General features: G+C 55.7%; 2 protein-coding genes across 2 annotated transcripts; one reads left to right on the forward strand and one right to left on the reverse strand.

Moving 5' to 3' along the window:
- Nucleotides 1-81: 81 nt before the first annotated feature.
- KIF7 (kinesin family member 7) lies at nt 82-16,429 on the reverse strand. Its single transcript, XM_090028464.1, has 18 exons — nt 14,965-16,429; nt 12,747-12,947; nt 11,269-11,677; nt 9,888-10,419; nt 8,312-8,449; nt 7,696-7,920; nt 7,076-7,272; nt 6,263-6,372; nt 5,760-5,912; nt 5,045-5,247; nt 4,687-4,884; nt 4,235-4,360; nt 3,472-3,648; nt 2,974-3,189; nt 2,450-2,656; nt 1,853-2,051; nt 1,559-1,708; nt 82-821 (listed from the first exon to the last, which is right to left on the reverse strand). The coding sequence occupies exons 1-18, from the start codon at nt 15,755-15,757 to the stop codon at nt 439-441; spliced, it is 4,617 nt and encodes a 1,538-aa protein (XP_089884590.1). The 5' UTR covers nt 15,758-16,429; the 3' UTR covers nt 82-438.
- Nucleotides 16,430-17,748: 1,319 nt separating this feature from the next.
- Nucleotides 17,749-22,838, forward strand: LOC149852132 (ras-related and estrogen-regulated growth inhibitor-like protein A). Its single transcript, XM_090028465.1, has 4 exons — nt 17,749-18,383; nt 18,935-18,988; nt 19,402-19,478; nt 20,798-22,838. Exons 1-4 carry the CDS (start codon nt 18,098-18,100, stop codon nt 21,221-21,223), a joined length of 843 nt encoding a protein of 280 aa, XP_089884591.1. The 5' UTR covers nt 17,749-18,097; the 3' UTR covers nt 21,224-22,838.
- Nucleotides 22,839-22,922: the final 84 nt, after the last annotated feature.

The following is a 22,922-nucleotide window of genomic DNA, read 5'->3' on the forward strand; positions in this document are numbered from 1 at the left end:
ATAATGCTAATTTTCCTTTTATCGGTGCTGATCTGATATGTGATGGGTATATTTGCATAAGAGACTAAGGCACAGGCCTGCTTTAATAAAATGCACTCTGCTTTATTAGAAAGTGACAGTAGAAATGTATAAAAGCTACTACAAATCTATGTACATGGGCATCAGCACTAGCCCACAGGCCTTTCCTGTGGACACAGCCAAGTCTGCAGTGTTTGAGGACAGGAAGGGAGCTCTGTCTGCCCCCCCCGGTAGGAAGCAGGAGCAGGGAAGACTGCCTGTATGGGAAACTCACAGTGGAATGAAGTGACATGTTGCCCGTGTGATGTGGTGTTCCCTTTCTGGTGTGTTAGGCCTGGCTAAGGCGAGTGGCAGGGTACCCTGTTTGCACAGTGGCGGCTGCTCTTCCAGCCTGGCGCAAGGTTAGTGCTGAGCCTTGGCCTACAGCGGGTTTCTCCTCACGTCGATCATGGCAGGGTGGCAAGGCACAGGTGCCACACTGGGACTGGCTCTGCGCAGCTCCCGCCGACACTTGGGTAACAGTGCTGGGTTCCAGGGCAGAAGCACCTCATGGGGCTGCCCTGACCTGAGCACATGCTCGGCCTCCCTCTGCCGGAGCTCTGGTGGGCAGTCGTTGGGCAGGGAGGAGCGCCGCCACGTAGCAGGCAGGGGGGCGTGCACCAAGTCTCTGCTTTCCTCCTGGCACCTGGAGCTTTCTCCAGTGCAGGCGGGCTGTGAATCCACGAGAGCTGGGCCAGGTTCTTCACAGGGTGGAAGCAGGGTGGGAGCTCTGTCCCCAGCCCCGGGCAAGCTCCTTTCCAGTCCTGCAGGAGACAACAAGCATTCGGTCAAGACAGCCACCCCTCACTGCTGGACAACATAGGAACTTGGGGCACCTGTTATCCAGTAGAGTGAATGGGTCTGTAGTGTTTCCCCTGCTGCTTGTGTAAGCCTCAGCTACAGCAACAGCCTCTGGCAGGGGATGATCCTTGCTCACCTTGCTGCTCCAGAAGCAATTTAAACCAGGGGTGTTCAGTGCCCAGCCCACAGTCCTGTGTCATCCAGCCTGTTGGGCTCCCCACAGATCTGGAAATTTGAGGCAGGAGAGTGATGGCACAGCTCCCTCACAGCTAAATGTCCAGACCCTTAAGGAACTCCACACAGCTGTGCACTGGATCCAGCATCTGATCCCAGTGTGCAGGGCTAGGTGGAGGCAGCACCAGGCCCAAATACTAACTGGGGGGGAGAGCGGGTGTTGATGGGAGACGGTGCCCCCTAGGACCCAACCTTGGTAGAACAGGGTAGTGCCAGGACCCTAGGGACCAATCCTGGCATGTTGGGGGGCAGGAGGGGTGGGGTGGGCTGGGCCCCCAGGGACTAGTCCCAGTGCACAGGGGCCACTGGAGGTGATGCCAGAGCCTGGCCTGGGGGCTCTGGCACATGGACCACTCCACCCCACAGGGCCAAAAGGTCGAGCATCACTCGTTTAGACTCCTCTGCTCATACAAATGCATGTGAAAGTGCTGCTAACCCTCCCAATGGCAACTGCAGCCTCCCTTACCTTTGGCTTGCCCACCCAGGTGGCTCAGATCACTCAGCCTCTGGTTCAGCTCCTGGTTTGCCCACATGTAACAGTTCAGTTCCTTCTCCAGTGTTTGGATCCTTGCCTCATACTGGAGCTTGCTGCTGGCCAGCCCCTCATCCAGGTGCTCTACAAAGAGAAGGTGCAAGGCTGGCTTTGAAAAAGCTCCTGTAATTACCCTGTGAAGGGATGGGGGGGGGAGAGGGTTGGCTCAGGCACGGCTGTCGGAGAGTCCATGGGCTGGAGGGAGCAGAGGAGGTGGCTGGGACTCACCACGGCTCTGCTGGAGCAGGAGCTGGATGTTCTGCTCATGCTCCTTCTGCTGCAGGGTGAGCTGGCGATCCATTTCCAGGCGCTGACGCTCCACCGCCACCTCCAGCCACGACACCAGCTGCTGCTGCTCCTCCAGCTGCATCTCCAGCTCCGAGAAAGCAATATGCTGCCTGTGCTGGTCCTCTCGCAGTGTCACCACCTGCCCAGGGACCCAGAGCAAGCCACCAGTCAGACCTTCCTTGGGTTTGGCAACCTCCTTCCCCATGTCCAGCAACTGACCAAGGCCATTTCATGGTGTAGGAAGGACATGAACTTTGAGGAAACCCTGTCCCTCACAGAGCAGCAGTTGCCTGAGCAGCAATCAGGGCACTGCATGAACTGCCACTGCAGACAGCTGAGGAGCCAGGCCCTGGTTGAGACCCAGGGACCCATGAGAGGACCCAGCATTTCTGCCCTGCTGAAGGTGTTTGCAGAACTGCTGAGTTTGTAGCATGGAAGCTTTGCAAGGGGAAGCGAAGTGTCAAGGGGAGGAAGCGGGGAGCTCCCAATGGCAGGCCAGGGGCTGGAGCTGAGGCAGGGCATGCAGCTGGCTCCCACCTTATCAAAGTACTTGCAGAGCAGTGCCCGCGTCTCAGAAGAGGACAGGTAACTGAGCTTGGCCATGAGATTCATCTCGCACTGGGACAGCAGGCTGGCTGAGGCCCGCAACACCCGCTGCCGGCACGTGATCGACTCGTTCTTGTACTCAATGGCTGCATCCAGTGCCTCGATGGCCTCGTCCAGCTGGAACAAGATCCGTTCCTCCTGCCACCCAGGAGTGGAGAAAGGAAGGCAGCTGCTGTCACTGTGGATTAGAGCCGGGCAGCACCTCTCACCCAGTAGGAGAATCAGGAATGGGAGGGGCAAACGATACCCAGGTCCCAGCCTCGTGACGCCCCTCCCAGCTATTCTGCTCCTGCCCCAAATGCACACTGCTCTTGTCCCAGCTGCAGTAGCTGCCATCTGTGCCGGACAGGGCCCAGCAGAGTCCGTTTCCCTGGGACCACAACGAGCTAGTGAACAGGGTGGGAAGGGCAGAGGCAGCAGCCCTGGCCAGCCCCTCCCACATGGCAGCAGGGTACCTCTGGGGACAGCAGGGTGCCCTGGCGCAGCTTGTTGTCGATCTCCAGCCTCTGCTTGAGCAGTTGGTCCTTCTCCTGACGCAAGTTGTTGATCTCTTGACGGATCTGCTGCTGGTCGTGGGCACTGCCATGGCGGAGCTGCCCATTCTTCTCCATCAGCTCCTTCTCCAGGTACTCCAGGCGGCTGGACATGCGCTCAATGTCATCAGTCAGGGCCTGGGGCAGCAGGAGGAACAGGACCCCCAATGACCATCTTGTCCTGGGAAATCCAGGCCTTCCACTGCCCTCCCTCCACCCTCCACTTCACCTGCCCAAGCCGAGGACAATCCAAGTCACCATGAAACCCCTGTGAGGGAAGGTGTCCAAGACAGCTCACTGAGGAGGCTGAGGGAGCTCAGGTCAGGGCACCTCCTGTAGCCTGCCAAGCACCTTGCCCTCCAGCCAACTCAAGTCCGGGTGCCAAGGGGCAGGACATTGGAGCAACCCCCAGTTGCCCACCTGGCTAGAGCGGAGTCTTTTGCTCTCCAGGCCATTCTTTTCCTGCAGCAACGCTTCCTTTTTGGCCACAATGGCTTCCCGTTTCCTCAGCTCATCCTCCAGCTCATCCAAGGCATGACGCTGCTCCAGGACTTTGTCCATCTCCATGTCCAACCACTTCTTCTGTTCTTCAATTTTCTGATGGAAGGGAAGGGAAACACAGGGGAGAGTTGCACACAGCTGCATCAGTGACTGGGAGCTGGGGTCAGGTCAGGGGGAAGAGGCTTCTACTGGCTGATGTGGGCCCTATTATTGGAGATTTGAGTACATCTGCCTACCAGATGTACCCTCGTGGCCCCAGGAGGGAGGCAGGCTGGCAATCTCCACCTTTCAGTAGCAGCCTGGGGCACAGGGAGTCAGGCTGAGCAGGAAACAGCACGCCGACCCCGGAGAAGCAGGCGACTGCTCTGCCTAGTGGCCAGCCTCTCTCACCCACCTGGCCCAGCCTCTGGCAGATGGGGTTCCACTCCCACAACTTCATGCCTCACCTACCAGGAGTCTCATGGGGTTGGGAGGATCCCAGCAAAGGCAAGCTGGGACTGTGGGGTATCAGCAGCATGTGGGACTCTCTCCCAAGGCATGGAGAGAGTGCTGAGGCAAAGGTTGAGCTTCTCCTGCCCAGCAGGGAGATTTCAGAATCCCAGTGGGCCCGGGCCCAGGGACTCCATGCCTTTGCTGATGCCACGTGGTCAGGCTGGGGGGTGTTGGGCTCCCAGCCCCTCACCTGCTGCTGCTCCAGGCTGATGACAGAGCCATTGCTGCCACTGCGGCGCTTCCTCTGGAAAGCAGCAATCTCCTCAGTCTTGATACGCAGGATCTTCTGATGCTGCTCATGCTTCAGCTCCAACTCCTGTGGAGGGGGGAGGAAGCAGCGGGGTGTTGGAAGAGCACAGGAAGGGGCTGATCCAAAGCCAGGGACAGAGGAAGATTTGAACTCCTCGGGACCTCACTCACCAATCACCCTAGCTGGCTTCCCCAGGTGCTGCAGTACAGTCTCCCACAGCCTGCTGCTGGCTGGGACACAGAGCCCTTCCCCTCACTCCACAATCCCACCAGAGTTACCGCAGTTCCTGGTTGGCACGTGAGGCTAGGAGCTCCCCACAACACCCAAAGCAGCTTCCCCCACCCTCCAGCTGGGCCCCCAGCCTGGTACCAGCAAGCAAGCCTGAGACTCACCTTGACCCGGTGCTGCCGCTTGTGCACCTCAGTCTCCAGGCGCCGCTTCTGGTCTGTCTCTTCCCGCAGCCGCCGTTGGAGCTGTCCCTGCTGCCGCCGCATCAGCTGGATGTTCCTCTCCAGGTCTTGCACCCGCTTCTCATTCTGAGCTGACAACGACACTAGCCTCTCTGTCACCTGCTGCTTTTCACGCAGGACCTGCCACAGGATGACTGCACTTAGCCTTGGCAGAGTACCCCCCATCCTGCTCCTTAGAGGAGGCAGCCCTCAGCTTTCCTCTCACCCCAAGGGCCACAGCCCAGGACAGGCAGGCCAAAGCCCCTGGAGGCCAGCACTGAGCAACCCTGCTCACACTGACCTGTGCCTTGCTCTGTGCAGCTGCCACCCTTGTGCGGTACTCCTGAAGCCGGCGCTTTTCCCCAGCATCCTGCAGCTCCTTGCCCTCCAGCTCCTGCAGCTGCTTCTGGCTGTGGCTCAGCTCAGCTCGCACCTGCTCTGCCTCCTGCTCCAGCTCACTGATTTTCTGGCAATATTGCTTGTTCATGGCCTGGGCATCCTTGCCTGGAATGCACATGTAAGCATCTGCCCCACTGCCCCCCAGCCCGGTTCCCAGATCTCCTCCCAAACCAACCGGAGGCTCTAGGCACCTGCCAGATAACCTGGAGTAGGAGTGGTAGCAGTATGGCACAGGACCTTTGCCAGTACCACTTGCAGGGGGTACACGTTGGCTCCAATGACAAGGAGCTATTTCCCTTTGATGGGATTCAGCTGTTCAATAACAGCCACACAACTCAGGGCTGGGAGGGGACTCGCCCTTGCTCTGCCCCACCCACCTCCTACAAGAGTCAGCTATGCCCCTAACTTGCCCCCCTCTGGCCTTCCTTCCTAGTCACCCTAGAGGCTGCAGCGGCTGGGGCTGGTTGCTAAGCCACAGCCCTTCTTCCATTAGACAAGGCATAGGGGGCAGGCACACACAGGGAGGGAAGGGGAGCCATGGAAGGAAGTCCACTCCAGCCTCGCTGGGGAAAGCTCTTCTTGTGGCTGCAAGCCCCCACCCTGTCCCCACTGCGCACCTGTCTTGATGAGCTCTGTAATCAACTCCTCCTTCATGCGAATGTTTATTGCCAGGTCCCGGATTTTCTGCTGTGCTCGCACCAGTCGCCATTCCGAGTCCTTTGTTGACAGGCCACCCCCTGGACCAGATGGCTCCCTCCTCCTGCAGGCCCCTGCCACATAAAGCAAGATGCCCTGAGACCCCACTCAGCAGGTGCCCAATCCCTATGGACACAGGCCAGCCCACCAGCAGAGCTGGCAGAACACAGCTCCTGTTGCCCTCATCTAGGAAGCACACATGCAGCTCTGGAGGCCTTCAGATCCCAGCATGCAATGCTCTATCTAGATGAAAGCAGCCAGGCCACAAACTCTAGTAGTCCTGAGAGCCCCCCAAGTGCTGGGCTGCACTGGGCATTCAGGGTGCCCCTGCACTGCCTTTCTTCTGCAGTTAAGCACTTGGAGAGGCTTCGCGCTACTGTCCCCAGCACTGCCTGCCAATCCCTCAGGGAAAGTGTCCACTTACCCTTGGGCAGCTCGAGGGGCTCCTCCTGGCCAGGTGGGAGTTTGCCTCTGCTCTGCTCCTTAATCCCCTTGCTGCAAACCTCCTTTTTGCTCCAGCTGTGGATCCCATTTCTAGAAGAGCAGCAAATAACTCCATTTAGCTGGGTCCAGGCTTAGCCAGGACCAAAGGAAGGTAGGCCTGCTCCAAACCTGCCATGTAGCACCAGGTGAAAAGACAGGGATGCCAGGATGCCCGCAGGCCATCAGGCAGGGACGCTAAGTGAGAGTGGGGCTCAGGAGATGGCAGGACTGTGGCTGGGGCTACGAGAGAAGGGGCAGGCTCACATCCCAGTCAGCATGTTTCCCCTTGGGTGGGCACCCACAGTAGGTGGCAGCCTCAGCAGATAGACCAAAGGCTCTACAGCCCCAGAGACATAGCTCCCTTCAGTTCTCTCCTGATCTGGCTGAGACACAGAGATGGAAAGCAAACCCTGTCACTCTGCTGGGCCCCATCAGGGAAGGCTCAGGGGACCTCAGGCCACCACCTCTGCCCTCCACTAGTACCAGCCTCTGCAATTATTATGGACAAGACTCTGGACTGCAGTTCAGGCATTACAAAGGCACTGTCATGTCCTGATTCTTCCTGCTTCATCTCTTTGGGTTTTAGAAGCACCTCTCAGGTGCAGAGGATATGCAGCCCTCCCAGCCAAAGCCAGCCCAAATCCTGTAGCTCTGTTGAGGAAGAGTCATTCTGGGCAGTGGCCAGATGGGCCCTTGTCCTGGACAAGATCTGGCAGGGCCTGGCAATGGCCTGGCATGAGCAGCTACATCTCACCTGCACTGGTGCAGAGATGGTTTGGGCTCCACCTCTTCCTCCTCTCCTGAGGACAGCTCTGCTGGCCTCTCCAAATCCTTGCTGAGTGGCTGTATCAGCACCATATCTTTGGCCTCCAGGCCACAGGCCAAACCCTGAACACAGTTTCGAGAAGACACCACCAGGTCCTCGCCATCATCAGACAGGCTGCTGCTAAGCTGCCAGGGCAGAGAGATGGGGGAAAGGGAAGTGTTAGTGCATAGGGACAGACACACACCACCCAGGCAACAGAGTTCTGCAGAAGCACTTCAGTTAGCCTGCTTCCTCTGCTAGATATGAAGGCAGCATGGAGCTGAAAGACTTTACAAGCAGACCTAGTGAGGTCCTGGACCCAGGCAGCTGATCTCAGATGTGCTGCTGCCTGAGCTCAGATCAAAGCCTGAGTGCTCAGCCTAAAACATGGTTTTCCCAAATCTCTCATGCCAGAGAAGGCAGCCTTAGAGCCAAGGACTGGTTTCACTGTGGAGCCGCTTCCCCACTCAGGTGCAGCAGGAGGGACTGGGCTACAGGTCCTAACATGGTGGGAACTACGCAGATCCCAAAAGCAGAAGTCCGGTACCTGGGATGACTGATGCACTTACCTTTCTGCAATGAACCCTTCCACTCTGGTTGGCAAAGGAGGGCCTGGATGGCACCATACTGAGGCTGTGGTACTGCCCAGCATCCACTGGGGCTGTGTGGGGTCTCTGCAAGATTCCCACCAGGTGAACATCCTGCAGGAGCTCTGGCATGCAGGTGGGTGCCACCATCTCCAGGCGCAGGCGGAGCTCGAAGATCTTGTCCTGCTGCTCCTGCAACTTGTCACTCTGGAAAATGGAGGAAGAAGATTGTTTCCCACGCGTGCACCCTAGGCCTCCCACTAGCTCAGGAACCAACAGGCCATGCTCTTTCCCCCACTCCACCCCAGCAGCCAGATGGGGATAGCAGAGCAACAGCAGGGAACTCTGGCTGTGTATCAGGGCACTAAAACAATCACAAAGGAGAAGCCCAGCTCAGAAGGAGAAGCATGGGGCAAGCAGTGCTTCAGATCAAAAATCCCAAATGGGCTTGGTCTGTGTGCAGAGTAAAGGTGCAATGGTGGCAAAGGGAGCAAGAGACCCTGGGAACCCAGGGAGGGCAAAGAATGGGGCTGGCTGGCACCAAGAGGGATTGGATGAAAAAGGGATCTTTGCATGGGTGTAGGCCAAGGCTACATACTTGCAGCTTGTACTGCTCCATGGCATCCTCCAGGGCAGCCAGGAAGTCCCGGTTCTCCTCCTCCAGCCTCTCCACTTGCCTCTGCAACCTGACCACGTGCTCCTCCTTGCCCAATTCACACCCATTCTCTAGGCTCACCTGGCCCCAGGGAGGGAAGAAAGAAACTGCATCAGGATCCCCAAAGCTGGGGCACACACCCTGCCACACACCCTGACTTCTTTAGCAGGAAAAACTAAAGGAGAAACTATTCCAGACTCATGGATTCCCGGACAGCAAGATAATGATGTTCTGCCCCAGCAGGAGCCAGGACTCCCCAGCCAGTCCTGCCCCATCTCTTGCACTATGAACGACATGTGCCCCCAGAGGCTGAGGGGACACAGCGATCACCTGCAGGTGGCAGCGGGGAGCTCCTGCAGGTAGCCATGGGGGTGTCAGTGGCAGGAGGTGGTGGGGGGTGGGGGTGGTGAGCACCAGCCCCTGGTTAGCGACCACCTGCAGACACTACCGGCAGGGTTGGTGGCAGCCACTGGCGATTGACAACTGCCCACAGACGCCACTGGCGGTGTCGGTGGCAGAGGGGGAATGTGGCGAACGACAACCATCCACAAGCGCCACCAGCAGTGCTGGCGGTGCTTTTCTCAGGGAGTGCACCGCCAACCTCAGGGGGTGCACGTGAACCCCCTATGCATCGCCATTGTCTTGTACTGAGGGCCTGTGCAGAAGTTGCTTTGCACCCCATAGACAACTGACTCTCAGTGCTTGGTCATGTGAGCTTCATGTGTCCCCTATTTCTGAGGGACTCAGAGGCTCGAGGACGATGTTTGTGAGGTGGTTTGTGTTCCTTGGCTAAGGGGGCCTCTGCACTGTTAGTACAGAGCCCCCAAGAGCTAGCGGGGTTAGAAAATGGCTGTCAGGCAGCAGCAGGGCCTCAGCCTCCCCACCCCACAATCCATATGGCAGCTAAGTTGTACGGGGCATAAGGGGGAGCATGCATCTTCTGACATACCACAGCCCCTCCCCAGAGTACCACACACCCTGGGAGGGAGAGCAAAGCCACAACACTCATCCTTTTACTGAGGAGCTCATCTGCCTGGGGATATCACTTAGCAGCAGTTCCTCCATGCTCTCCCTGCATGCACTCCTTGTGCATGCTAACTGGCTGCCCCTTCACCCTCCAAACTAAGTGCCCATGGTGGGGGAAGCAGCCTGTGTTCCACAGGTTTGCCCCTTCCTCACCATGCACAAGCCCAAAGGGTCTTGTCCAGGACTACAGCAATTTGAGCTTGGATCTTCCAGGGTGGTGCCCTCACTGGTGTCCTGTGCCTTTACAGGCTCCACACACCTCTACATGTGCTCAAACCTGGGACAATCTGCCCTCAATCTCCATCTCCAATGCTAACAGTGTTTCCTCTGCTTTTCTAACCAGGTGCCTCCAAGGGCTCGGTTCTGACAAACACCACCTCCTGTAGCTGGGTCTACCTGGTAGTTTCTCCAGCACTCCCTGGCAGTCAGCAAACCACACCAGAGGCCCATGGTCATACTGCCCCTGTGCTCAAACAAGGCCGACGCCCTGTACCTGGACCTTTGCTGGCTTTGAGCCCTGTGCCTTGGGGCTTCGGTCCTCTGCTGAAGTGCTCTCAATGCCGCTATCCAGGCCAGCCGAGGTCAACTCGCTCCTCTCGCTCTCCACCGCACACAGCCACTCCTTCACCCGTAGGACCTGCTCCACCGTGAGGCTGCCTTCTTCCTGCAGCTCCATCAGGAGCCGGTAGGCAGCATCAGTGCAGGTCCGGTAGTGAGCGCACTCGGCCAGCACACGGGCCACGTGGTCCTGGGAGCCCTGCTTGGCTGTATCCGAGCGGTTTATGATGCGGGTCTCAGAGCGGTGCCGCTGTTCCAGTGCCTTCTGCAGGCTCTTGATCTGCAGCTGCAGCTCCTCCACATGCTCAGTCTCTTTGCGGCAGTTCACCACAGCCTTGTTTTGGATGTTCTGGGCACGGCTGGCATAATTCAGTGTATTGAGGGTCTCATCAAAGTCAGAGGAGGAAGGGCTGATGCAGGCAATCATGACAGTGTGGGCATTGCCTCCAAGGGAGTCTTTCAGGATCCTGAGAAGAGTTGAGAAGGAAAATCAGAGAAAAATGCCACAGCCCACCATCTTGTAGACCCACAGGGGTTGGGGCAGGGTTTTGCCAGCACTACCCCTCCTGAAACCCAAGAACTGAAAAGTGCTTCCCTCATATTCTACCTAGACCTGGTGAAAGGGGTCAGGATAGCAGCCCTGAGGGAGCGAACAGCCTGCAACACTGCTGACTTCTCCCTTAATAGTCCCTTAGAACTGACTGGAGATGCCACCACTGGCAGCAAGCAGGAATTCAGATTCTGGAGACATTGGCTGAGGATGACAATAAAGGAGTCAGGTCTAGGTCCAAACATGGACACATCTTTGCTGGGAACTAGACTGAAACCAACTTATTTCATACAAGCTCCCATGCAGATGTCTGATGGCAGCATCTTCAGGTCACTGCTAATCAGGAATGGGCAGGAAATTCTTCAGGAGCTCCTAATCCTTTAAGCAACAGCACATAGGTCACCCCGATGTGATGCATTACAATGGAAAAGCTTTGGAAGAAGTTGGATTTTCAGTCTTTCCTTGGCTCTGTTTCACACTCAAGACTGACATGCCCGGGAGATGCATGGTCTTCCAAAGAGACGTTCCACTGACGCCTTCAGAACCAAGCGCACAGTCTGAAAGCCTCAGAGAACGACCATTGTGGGCAAGTCCCAGCAAATTCAACTCGTGCAAGCAAAGGGCTTCTGACACCAAACCTGACTGACCAAGCTAGCCCTTTCCTTCAGCATGCTGGGAAGGGATAAGGAGGCCAAAGGGCCCCGCTGCAGGATTGAATGTGCACAGGAGACAAGGCCATATGAGCAGCCCAGGGGCCTTGTGGTACCTGGTGATTTTGGAATCCCGGTAGGGGATGTGGCTACACTTCCGGCGGGGGTCTCCCAAGGCACTGATCACATTCCCCAGGGCCAGCAACCCACTGTTGATTTGGATGCTCTCCTTCAGCCTCTCTCCCGTGTTTCCAGTCTTTACAACCCGCTCTGAACCCGCTAGGTCTACAAAGTGGAATTTGGAGACCAGAACTTGGCCTGAGGCCAGGCCCACGGAGCAGTTATGGAGGGCGAGGCGGCCGGCACCCCGCCGCTGTTCCATGGTCACTGTGAAGATGGTGTGCGAACGGCTTGACTGTATGTTGATGTGGGTGGCTCCCGTGTGCTTGGCCGTGTTCCCCATTTCCAGCAGGCTCAGGACCTCATCCAGCCCCTCCACTTCTGTCTCTTTCACTCCATACAGCACTGCAACAAGACAAGAAGAGTAGCAGGAACAGTCTGCATTGGTGCCAAGGAAATCTGCACAAAGGGACAGTCGGGACATCAGCACTGGAAGGGCATCTAGGTCATGCTCAGAGAACACCCTAAGGGAAATCTGTCCCCTGCATATAGGATTTCCCCTTGGTTATTTGGGTACATGGTTACTGTTGTGATGCATACACAGCTGTGCTATCGTGAAGGATACACAAGCTCAGTCACAAGTATACAACCAGCATTGGCTCATTGAGGGAAACAAATCCCTCCTTCCTATCAGTCTAACAGCATGGACCGCACACAGACAGATAAAGCCAAGCAGAGCTACCATCAGAAATGGCCCTAGAACTGAAAAATTGGTCCAGGCCCCACTCAAGCTCTCTAGAAGAGCAAGGCCTCTACAGCATCATTTGGCTGAACTTCCTGGGTCCCAGACATGCTGAAGAAAGAGGAGTCATAGGCTTCAAGTGTTGCTGAGAACTGAGGCCAGCTTCTCATGCTGTGCCATGCTACAGAAACACAGAGCTTTCAAAGGGGATGGACCACTAGTGAGGCAGCAGAAAAATTCTTACCTAAGGCCCATCTCTCTTCTGGCCTAGCAATACCCAATACCCCTTGAAGGGTATGACAAGCCAGAATGAAGATGCAGCTCAGAACAACCCCTACCCCTATGGCAGTCAGCCCAAGGCTGCTTTGCGTTTATTGACTACAATTACTTTCCTTGTTAAAGTGCCTAAACTCAAGTCTCCCATTAAGTTAGAGTAAGGAGGCAGGCCAGTTGTGTAGCCAACAGCACACAGTGGCATATGGGCGCAGGGTTACTGTTAGGAGGTCAGGTCCCTGTGCAGCTCTGGCAGGACTAATGGAGAGCTAAAAAAAAACTTCGCCTTCAGCAACAAAGCAAAGGCTGCTAGCAGCCAAAATCAGTTCCAAGATGGTCCTTGTTACAGTGTCAGAAGCTGAAGAAGAAGCAGCACCTTGCACTACTTTGCAGGGGTAAGCATCCAGCTCTGGCCAGGGAAGGGACTGCAGGAGGAAGTCTTAGAGCAGCTGCACATACCAATGTTCCCTTTGTCATCCTCACGGATTTGAATGTCCTTGCTGGCTGTATCCACTTGCAGCAGATCCCGAAAGTCTTCTTTATACACCTCCAGGTAGGACACTCTGACCGTGTAGTCAATCAGGTCATTCTCGTCAATGAGTTTGAAGGCCTCAGCCATGGCACGAGGGATGATGCCCTGCTCATCCTCGTTGATGGAAGCTGGCAGGGAGAGATGCATGCAGTTATCAGGTGCAAGGGAAGCTTAAAATATCAATTCAAGGGTGGGTCCTAGCCACAAACCAGGAGCCAGTTTTCAGAGCACATTTCACACCGTGACACAGCTCAGTAGGGATTAAAGATCCTTAGGGGTGTTTCCTTACAATAGTTTGCTTGAGGGTGCTTGCCAGGACTCCCCTCATCCCACTACTGCTTCTCTGTTACCCTCTGCCTCAGGGCTGTTGCATTACAGTCGTGCAAACATAGGACTGCAAGGGGTTTCAGTTCATCCTATCCAATTCCCTGAATTCACAGGCACCTATTATCCAAAGGGACCTAAAGTCATCCACTCTACACTCCCGACCCTGCCCCATAAACCTCCCATAAACCTTTCATAGCAATATGAAAATCAAACCAGAAACCCCTAATCTGTGCTACAGGTAAAAAGCAAGGAAGCAAAGGACACTGCCCGTGCCCTGCCACTGCATAGAGCTTGTCAAGTGCTTCTTGAAGAGGAAAGTACATCTTCACATCAGTGGGTAACAAAGAGTGTGGAAAGGCTGCAACATCCCTTCTTTTGAGCCCAGCAGAGCTCAGAACTGTCTCCACGCACACGCACCTATTTTGGGGTAAGAATGTCCTGACCTGGCCTCAGCATTCTTGAATATGAATTTCAAATTGCCCCTTTTTTGACTCTAATAAGCTAGACCTATCTGAAATGAGCATCACGCTGGGCACAGAGATAGCCCTAAGAGGGGATGGAGGGAGGAATCAAGATGCATTTAAAACACAAAACTGTTTTTATATTCTCAAAGTTAGTTTTATTTTGCATGTGCACAGTATATTTTAAGAGGTCTTGGGGGTCAAAAAAACCCAACCAGTCCCTCATTGCCAAAGCATTTCTAGGAAGAGGAAAAAGGAAACACTTCTTCTCAAACAATAATATTAACAAACCAAACAAGCAAGAAAGAAAATCAGTGACAAACTCCCTGTGTTAGGGCTGATGGAGAAGTAAAGCGCAGGGCTCAGACATGCCAAAGGAGAAGGCATCCTTAGAAAACCAGCCGGAACGCCGCCACAAACACAATCTCCTTGCCTGCTTTCCGCAAGATAACAGAGAGGTCTGCACAGTTCATGCGCTGCTCAAGCAGTTATTTGCCTCAGACAAGCAAACTGTCCTGCAAAGTGCAGATCAGGTTCCTTCAGCGGTGTTAGTTCAGCAATGCAGGAAACCCTATGCATGGGCAGCACCTGATTGTGCTGCAAAACCCTCTGCGGGGCACCAGAAACAGACGTTTCCCTGGGACAGCTCAGACGGAGAAGCTGCAGTTCTGAGAAGGGAGTTGGACTAGACTTCTCACAGTCCCTTCCAGCCCTGCTTTCACGTGCACCGGGTACAACACGGCCACAACACAGAGGCCGAGTCCCCCCAGGTTTCCCCACCACCCGCTGCGTTTCTCAGCCCTGCTGGTGCACCGTCCCCGACTCCTGACGCTCCCATTCACCCAGCAAGACTGCAGGTTTCAGACACCCTCAGCCGCACGCCCTCTGCCCTGCAAAGCCCCGCTGCTCCCACCCCCGATACGTTCCCTTCACCAGTGTCACCGCGCGGCGACACCTTCGCTCGCCACGCTCTGCCACCAGTAGGGACAGCGGGCCGGTCCCCCCGGACAAAGCATCACCAGCGCCAGATCGGGGGGTCTGAACCGTTTGTCCCAAGGGGGTGGGCGCGCTCGGCACCGGCTGCTGGCAGGGGAAGAGGAGCTTGGGCACACGCGTGCCCGCGGAGGGCGGGAAGGGGGATGGCAGGGCCCTGGGAAGGCAGACAAGGGACAGAAGTGTCTGAGGGGAGGCAGGGCCCCGGGAACACCCTCGCTTCAGAAAGGATGTGGCCAAAGCGGAGCGAGTCCGGCCGAGGGCAAGAAAGCCGGTTCAAGGTCTGGGGAACGGGGCTGAGAAGAGAAGATGGGGGCTGCAGCACTGCGGCGGGGGCGGGAGCGGGACGCCCCCGGGCACTCACAGGCGCTGGCCTGGCCGATGGTGTAGGTCTTGCCCGAGCCGGTCTGGCCGTAGGCGAGCACGGTGGCGTTGAAGCCGCGCAGGAAGGCGCGCAGCAGCGGCCGCACGCAGGCCCCGTACACGGCCGCCTGCCCCGCCGCCTCGCCCAGCACCGCGTCGGGCTGGAAGCGGCGGCCGCGGCCCAGCGTCACGCTGCGGGCCCCGGCGTCGCCCCGCACGCAGGCCCGGTGCCCCCGCAGCACCTCCCGCGGCAGCAGCGGCCGGATGCGAACCGCCACCCGCACCCGCGACCCGGCCCCGGCCTCCGCCTCGCCCGCCGGCCCCATGGCGGCCCGCACCGCACCGCACCCGGGCCCGCCGGCGCGCGGGGATGGCGTCGGCCGGCGCCGCCTCCTCTCCCGCCCCCTCAGGCCCGAGCCGCGGCCCCCAGGCGCCAGAGGAGCCGGGCGCTCGGGCCTCCCCCGCGGCGCCGAGACTCGCTCCAGCGGCTCTGCGGGGACACCAGCGTGCGGATCTCTGGAAAGGTCCCGGGGTACGACACGCCGTCGCCCACCCTGCCCTGCGGGGGAGCCAGGGGCCGGAGCACCTAACCCCACCGCCGAGCGGCGGTCGCGTTGTCCTCTGTGGACACGAAACCCAACGCCTTTGTGCCCTCTCTTTTTCTCTTGAAGAGAAAGCAGACGTTTCTCTGCAGACAGAGGAGCTGCAGTTACGAGAAGGGCCTTCCTTCTCTTTTTGTTGAAGAGAAAAGCAGAGGACATCAAGGCGTCAGGTTTCGTATCGATAGAGGACATCCGGACTGTCCTTTATGATGGCGGCCCCACCGCGAGTCAGTGATCCTCAAGCATCTGCATCGCTGGACCAGACGCTTTGTGCGGACGCCCGACTCTCAACTCTCAAAACCAGGGCTTTCTTCCCAGCTTTGGAGTGGCCTGAGGTCTCTCGGTGGCCAGAGGAAACGCTGTAAGGACACATTGAAGGCAGACCTGGAGGAAATGGATGATGATGTTGAGAGCTGGGAGGAACTGACTGCTGATTGACTCAGGACAGAAGTTGCACATAAACTGGTGCAAGTGATCACAAACTGGTTTAAACCCGTGACAGCACAGAAGTTCAGTGCACATAAAACAGTTTCCAAATGGTTTGAGATAAACCTGGTTGAATGTAGTACCAGACTTAACTGACTGAGGTCAAACCAGTTGAGGTCCCAGACCCAACGGTGCCCCAACCTCGACCAAGCAGGCTGCCCATTTCGAGGCAAAGCGTCTCACCCTCGAAGTAAAGAAGAGAAGCAGAGGAAGGAAGAAGGGAGGCCTATGACCTACTCTTCCCTGTGCAAAAACCTGCAACTTCTGCAGATGGGTCTGCGCCTCAAGGGTTGTACCTCAAGACCCATCAGTGAGCCATGTTTGGGATCATCTTTGAATTGAGGGATTGCCAATGATGACAGCAAAGAACTAACATTTCTCGAGGTGAGGACTTGAGTCTAAAAAAAGGTTGAGAAGTTTTTTGGGGGTTTTTTAAGCAACATTTTTCATGTTCCAAGCCAAATCAATTCCAGATCCGTGAGTCATTTAAGAACCATTATATGGCCGTACTACCAGCAAACATCCTCCACCCCTACCTGGCGCTTCAGAAGTTTCCAAATCATTTGACAGGCATCCTATGTGCAGGCCCAAGCCCGGAGGCTTGGGATTTGGCTGCCCCTGGGTTTTGCTTGCCCTCAGCCATATGGCTGTAGGAAGTCTCCCCGTTTCATAAAGTGGGCATAAAGCCAAGATCTTCCCACTAGAAATGAAAGTGGGAGAGTAATTATATGTTAGCTTCACCTGGGTACTACCAGATGCCGGAAAAGCAGCCATCCCCTGCCCCACCTTAGTGGTCACGGTATTTCCCCTACCAGGTGAGAAGCACTTGTCTAACCTCTTAGCAACCCTACCACAGTCAACTCAGCCACCAGGCCCAGTGCCCTTACCTGCTGAGGGTAAAGCAGGGGCATGAGGGTAGCTATAATGTCTTGCTGCTGTAAATGCTGGAGAGATCTGAAGGAGAGGGCCACACTGAAGAGGAAGATAGAAAGCCCCATAGTCCAGATCAGTCTGACCATGGAGTAAAATTCCTTCCTGACCCCAGATACAGCCTGACGCTGAGCAGAAGGCGAGGCTGTCTAGCCAGCAATCTCCTGGTTTAAGTCCCAGCAGGAGCATGGCACACCCCAGTCACAATCAGCCTTGGCTGCAGCCAAAGCCCAGTGCTTCTGCGGAAGGCAAAAAAACCCCACCCTGGCTGATGTAGTAGCAGGAGAGGGGAAAAACTCAGAGAGGAAGTGGCTGGAGGGAGTCGGAGAGGTGGGGTTGAGTGCAAGAGGGCTGGGAAAGGTAGGTAACCTTACCAGCCCCCCAGACTGAAGCAGTGCCAATGTCTTTGGTACAAAGGAGTAGCATCCACAGTAGCATCCTCACTGGGGCCAGGGGCCTGCTCATTGCCATACCAACCCCAGCCAGAGGGTCCTGGGCAGGGGCACAGGATGAGACTACTGTGGACAACTGGTTAAATTTGCAGAGAACGAGTTTGGTGCTCTCAGCCAGTGGTTGTTTCTCCACACTGCAGAGGCACTGCACGTGTTGGCGTGGCTAGCAGTCCCTGCATGCAAGTGTGGAGTAGCTCTTAGGTAGCAGAGTCAGGAGAGTGTGTTGGCAGAGGAAGTTGGGGTGATGTGGAGTGGGGACCCGGGGACGGCAGGAGGTCAGGACTGCATGTCATGACTGAGGTCGTGGGACCAGCGCTGGAATAGCAGGGCACCCTGTATGTCACGATGCAGGGGCATTGGCAGAGCAGCAGAAAGCAATCCTATCGCCCTGCTCAGAGGCCTCATCGTTCACGTTGCAGCTCTGAAATAAAAGCAAGAGGCCTGGCAGCTTGCTGGGCCAGAGACAATGTCTGAAGTGCAAAAGAGACTGGGTGCCCGTCCCAGCTGAGGATCCAGTATTGGGTTTGGTTTGGAGAATAGCTTAACATCATGTTGTCCCCATCAGGACACTCCCAGCACCCTGGTACTATGGCTCAGGGGCTTTCTTTTAGGATGATTTGACCGGTATCAGAGTTGATTTCTAATTCTGGGGATCTCACAAAGAATGGTTAAACCTTCAGCTCTTGCTGTCACCCCTCCGTCCCTGGGAGTGGTATGGCCCATGCAGATCACTGTCCCCTGCTCTGGGGCGGGCATCATTCGGCCCCGGCAGTGTAGAGGAGTGTCAGGCTCTGCAGCGAGAGCTCCACAAATGGTTCTCCGAATCCCTCTGCGCAGAAGTGCCAGCTTCGCCCCTGACCCCCTGCCCTTGGTGGAGGTGCCTGGTCCTGCCATGCAGAGAATGGAAGCAAACGTGCTAGTTCTGGGAGCAGACCATGTGGGGAAATCAGGTGAGCACTTCACCACCAAAGCAGGAGCAGGAAAGCAGATGGGACAGGGGAAGCTTTCAGACAAGAGCCTGTGAACTGTGGAAGTCTTTCAAGGAAAGAGACATGAACCACATGTCCAAGGACTTTTTAAACTCAAACTGGAGAGCAGGTAGGGAACAGTCCTGCTGTGGTCAGTTAACAGAGATGCGACCTGGTTAGTTCGTTGCATCTCAGAAATCTGTGATTTAGTGTGAGGAAGCGGAGTGGAGCCCCTGACAGCACGGGAGCTCAGGGTGGCATAGTCTGTAAGTGAAAAAGCTTTCTTGTCAGCTGCAGTCCTTTGTAATGCAGGTCTGGGAGAGTTTCTGACCCCTTCATCCTCTGCACAAAGACAAGGAAAGAAGGAAAACCAGGACGCTCGCTCTAAATTCAGTGAGAGCTTAACGTGGAGGATGTTCCAGGGCAGAGTGTGTTGGCCGGTGCCTGGAAGTAGCTCTGTGCTGGTGCTGAGATGGGCTTGCTAGGGACCTAACACGGTCATTTAAATTCCTTGTTTTCTGTTCCCTTTACAGCCCTGACTGTGCGCTTCCTCACCAGGCGTTTCATTGGGGAATACGGAGATATGAGTAAGTGCTGTGCCAGCATCTTGTCCTTGTGGGGTGTAGATCCACCACTTTGCAAAGACCCTGATTTGTGCAACTAATTCTTTCTCCAGGATCTGGCTGTTTCCCAGCTGCCTGTCTCTCTTTGAGAGTTGAACTTGTTGCTTGGAAGCTTCAGGTTTAAATGGAGGGAGCTCCAGGTAGCGGCTTGCAGGGCAACAGGAGTGGGTAGATCCAGACATCTTGGGGTACTCTGTGGCAGACCCTCTGGTCTCAGTGCCAGCATACTGGTGTGTGGTGGGTGCCTTAGCCTGAACAGTCTCCCACCTAAAGAGGAGTTGTGTGCAGCAGAGAGAGAGGGCTGGGTGCAGCGGGACTCTCCCAAGGAGAGGTCATAGCTCTGTGGTCTCTGAAGGGTCTTTGTGCTTTGTTGACAGAATCCATCTACAGCCACAGCCTGGCTGTGGAGGGCAGGGAGATCCTCTTCCACATTTGGGACTTCTCTTATTCACAGGTAAGAGAGCCCTGCTGCTGCCGCTGTCACACATCTCTACTCCAAGAAGAGCTGTTTGTTTCCCCTTGCTAAGAAATTCAAATAGCAAATTGGGGTTTGGAGGCATCAGCCAACTGTAATTGCTCCTGCTGGTCTCCCAGCACGATTGGGCCAGCCATATTGTTTGGAGACGGCTGAGATTCCTCGGGTGTGATTTCACCTGCCTGGATCGGAGAGGACTTGAGACAGTAGAGATCATTCCCAAACTACACCAGTGCAGGAACTGGCTCCCTGTTGTTCTAGCCTCTTTAGTAGGGTCTGCTAGAAGCTGCTTGTTCCCTGTTCTGTTGTGTGCTACTGTTCCCCGCTCACCCCCAGCCCTTGACAACCTACCCATAGACAGGTAGGTGCTGAATCTTTGCCACCAAAAGGAGCCAGAACCACCTAGCTGGTCTTGAGCCTGGAAGGGCTCTGCCCCCCGCACCAATGCTTCCAGCCTTAGGGTGATGGTGGAGGCTGCCTCTGCTGCAGTGTAGGCTCACTTTGCACAGAAGGGCAGTGAATTGCTGTATGATGCCAGCTCGTTCTTCTAGAATGCCAGTAGAAGAATCCCATGCCCTCCAGGTTGACAGTCAGATCAGAGGCTGGTTTGGATGTGGGACATTAGGTGAAACCTTTCCCTTTGGGTTAGTTCAGTTTAAGGCCATGACTTGGTGTCCATCAGTCAGGAGCCCCTTGTGCTGATGGAGTGCAGGATCAGACTCCCTCTCCTCCTGGAAGCTGGTGTTTCCAGGTCAGATGTGGCCACTACCAACTGTCTGCTGTTCAGTGGGTGTATCCCACAGTGTCCCAGAGCTGGCGGAGCCTCCCCGAGGTGAGGCAAGGCAGGGATGGAGGCTGGGGCGGGGGGCTGGCGTGGTCTCCACCGGCTCCGGGCAAGTGCTCTACTCCCCGACCCTGATGTGGGGGAGTGGAACACTTCCTCGGAGCTGGCGGAGCCAGTGCCAGCCCCCGGCCTCTCAGCTCCAGCCCCAGTTCCAGCCTCCAGCCCCCAGCCTCTTGGCTTCAGCTCTGGCTCCAGCTCCCAGCCTCCAGCCCCAGCCTCTGGCCCCCAGCCTCCAGCTCCAGGCCCCAGCTCCCAGCCTCCAGCCCCCTTCAATAAGTGTCCCATGCCAGACCAAGGCAGCACGCTCACGGACCGAGGCGGTGCGCTCACAGACTGTTACTCCTGAGAGGGAACATTGCCCATGACCCTTTTCAGCACAAACGTGCTCCCCAGATTCACCAAATGTGGCTTATTGATTTATATCCAACTTCCGGCCCCATTTCTCTCTTCCCAGGATGGAGCAGATGAAAGCTCTGCAGAGGAGAAGAGGGTCCAATGGGCAGATGGTTTTATCCTGGTCTACAGCATCTGTGATCGTGCCAGCTTCAACATCCTGCACCCCAAAGTCCAGTTCATTAAGGCAACCAAGGAGGCCACTAGCCAGGAAAAGGTGCCCATTGTCATTGTGGGCAACAAACGGGACCTGCATCACCAGCGGGTGGTCTCCAGCGAGGAGGGGCGGCTCCTAGCCCTGTCTGTGGACTGCGGGTTCTATGAGGTCTCTGCGGCCGAGGCCTATCACGGGTCACTCATGGTCTTCCAGGGGCTGGCTGAGCGCTTCTGTGAGGCCAAACTGGCACCAAAGAGGGGCACTGGGATCCGCAGCATCGTAAAGAGCATGTCAGCTGTGTTTGCCCGGAAGAGAACAGACTCGCTCTGAGTTGGAGGCTGGGCATTGTTTCTCCATGTGCTTTCAGGTGGGAATGCCACTGTGCCTGGTCTCCATTGTTAGATTAATCCCCCGGTGCCCGTGGAGGAGGGGAGCATGTGTTTGGATGAGTAAACTGCACCCCCACCAATGCTTCCAGCCTCAGGGTGATGGTGGAGACTGCCTCTGCTGCAATATAGGCTCACTGCAACCTTTGCCATAGACCCTTTCCATAATGACTCCTGGGAGACCATCCTGTCCATTCCCAGGGGGCTGGAGCACTTTTGTACAATTACTAGCACAGTGCCCAGATGAGCTATAAATGTCCCAAGCTCCCACTTTTCCTTTGTGGAGATAATTCCTCAATTCCTATATTTCCCTGTTCTTATTTATTATATATATTACAGCAACTTCCAGAGACCTCTGTCAGGGTTGGGGACCCATTGTGTTGAGCTGTCTTCACCCTACTACATCTAGGTGCCCCTTGGTTTTACTGTGTTATGTAACTACTTTCTCAGTACTGAAAAACTCCAAGGTATCTTCTTGCTGGTTTTGCACCCTCTGCACTCTTGGGCCCTCAGCTGTCCTGCCTTCTCCTGTGAAGACAGCTGAGGATGGAGGAGTGGCCATCCTTCTTGGACAGTGGCTTTCTTCCTCTTAGCCCTCCATTCCTCAGAGTTATCTCATTGGGAACAAACACTTGGCCTGTGGCTGTTTCTGACACCACTGCTGTAGCATGTGAGCAGTTCCCAGTCTGCTGTTCATCCTCACAACAGACACGTGTGGCCAGGGAGGGTAAGTGAGGTACACTGAAACTATATGAGACTTAGTCACTCAAGAAATCTATTATAGAGCAGGGAAGGGCACCCTGGCCTCAAGAGTCCCACCTGGATGTGGCACCAGACGTTGTACCTTTACTGTTTGGCCCTTTCCAGAGCTAAGGTAGCTCTGGAAAGGACGTGAAGAGCAATCTGCATAGGCTGATTGCAGGTGGCCGTCTCCTCTTCCATGCTCTTTGGCTTCTTAGATGTCTGCATTTTCAACTGGGATATAGAGTTGTGGCCAAGCCCTTCTCCAGCATCCCATCCTATTCCTCTTCTGTGAAATCTTAACTGGTTACCAAGTTGTTATGGTGTAATTAGGTGCCTAGAGCTACCCTTGCCAACTGGCTGCTTCTGGTCTTTTACTTACAATGAGCATCTCTGGTTAAAATGACATATTGGCCAAACACGTAAAACCGGGCAAGATACGGTGACCTGGCTGGTTCCTGGGACACAGCTGTGGGGCAAAATACAGTGCGTCTGTCCTGGGTTCTCAGGAGGCATAGTTTGTCTGCCCAGTGCTCACCCACCCCCTGGGGTTGAAGTTAGCTGTGTGGGAAAGGGCTGAAGTCTGAATGGATCAGGCTATCTGGCTTCTTCCTGAAAGCCCCATTGCACCCTGAATGTGGAGAGAATGCTCCCCTCAACCTGCCGCACGCCCTTCACCAGTGCCTTGGGAGGCTCCTGCCATGTGATGTTGGTGCCTCACAGTCCCTGAGTGTGAATAAGAGGATGTGGCTGTAAACCCAGTAATTTCTGTGCTGATATGGTATGTAAATTAAATAAACCCCCTTATGCCAGAAGCACCTGGTTATTGGTGGCTGTGACTTTGTGCTGCAAGGGAGTCTTGTGTGTTGGAGTGGGTGCCCAAGGGTGATTGTTCTTACTTA

The sequence above is a fragment of the Crocodylus siamensis genome, chromosome 15 (genome assembly GCF_052110815.1).
Source record: "Crocodylus siamensis isolate JL-2025a chromosome 15, ASM5211081v1, whole genome shotgun sequence".
NCBI classification, from domain to species: Eukaryota; Metazoa; Chordata; order Crocodylia; family Crocodylidae; genus Crocodylus; species Crocodylus siamensis.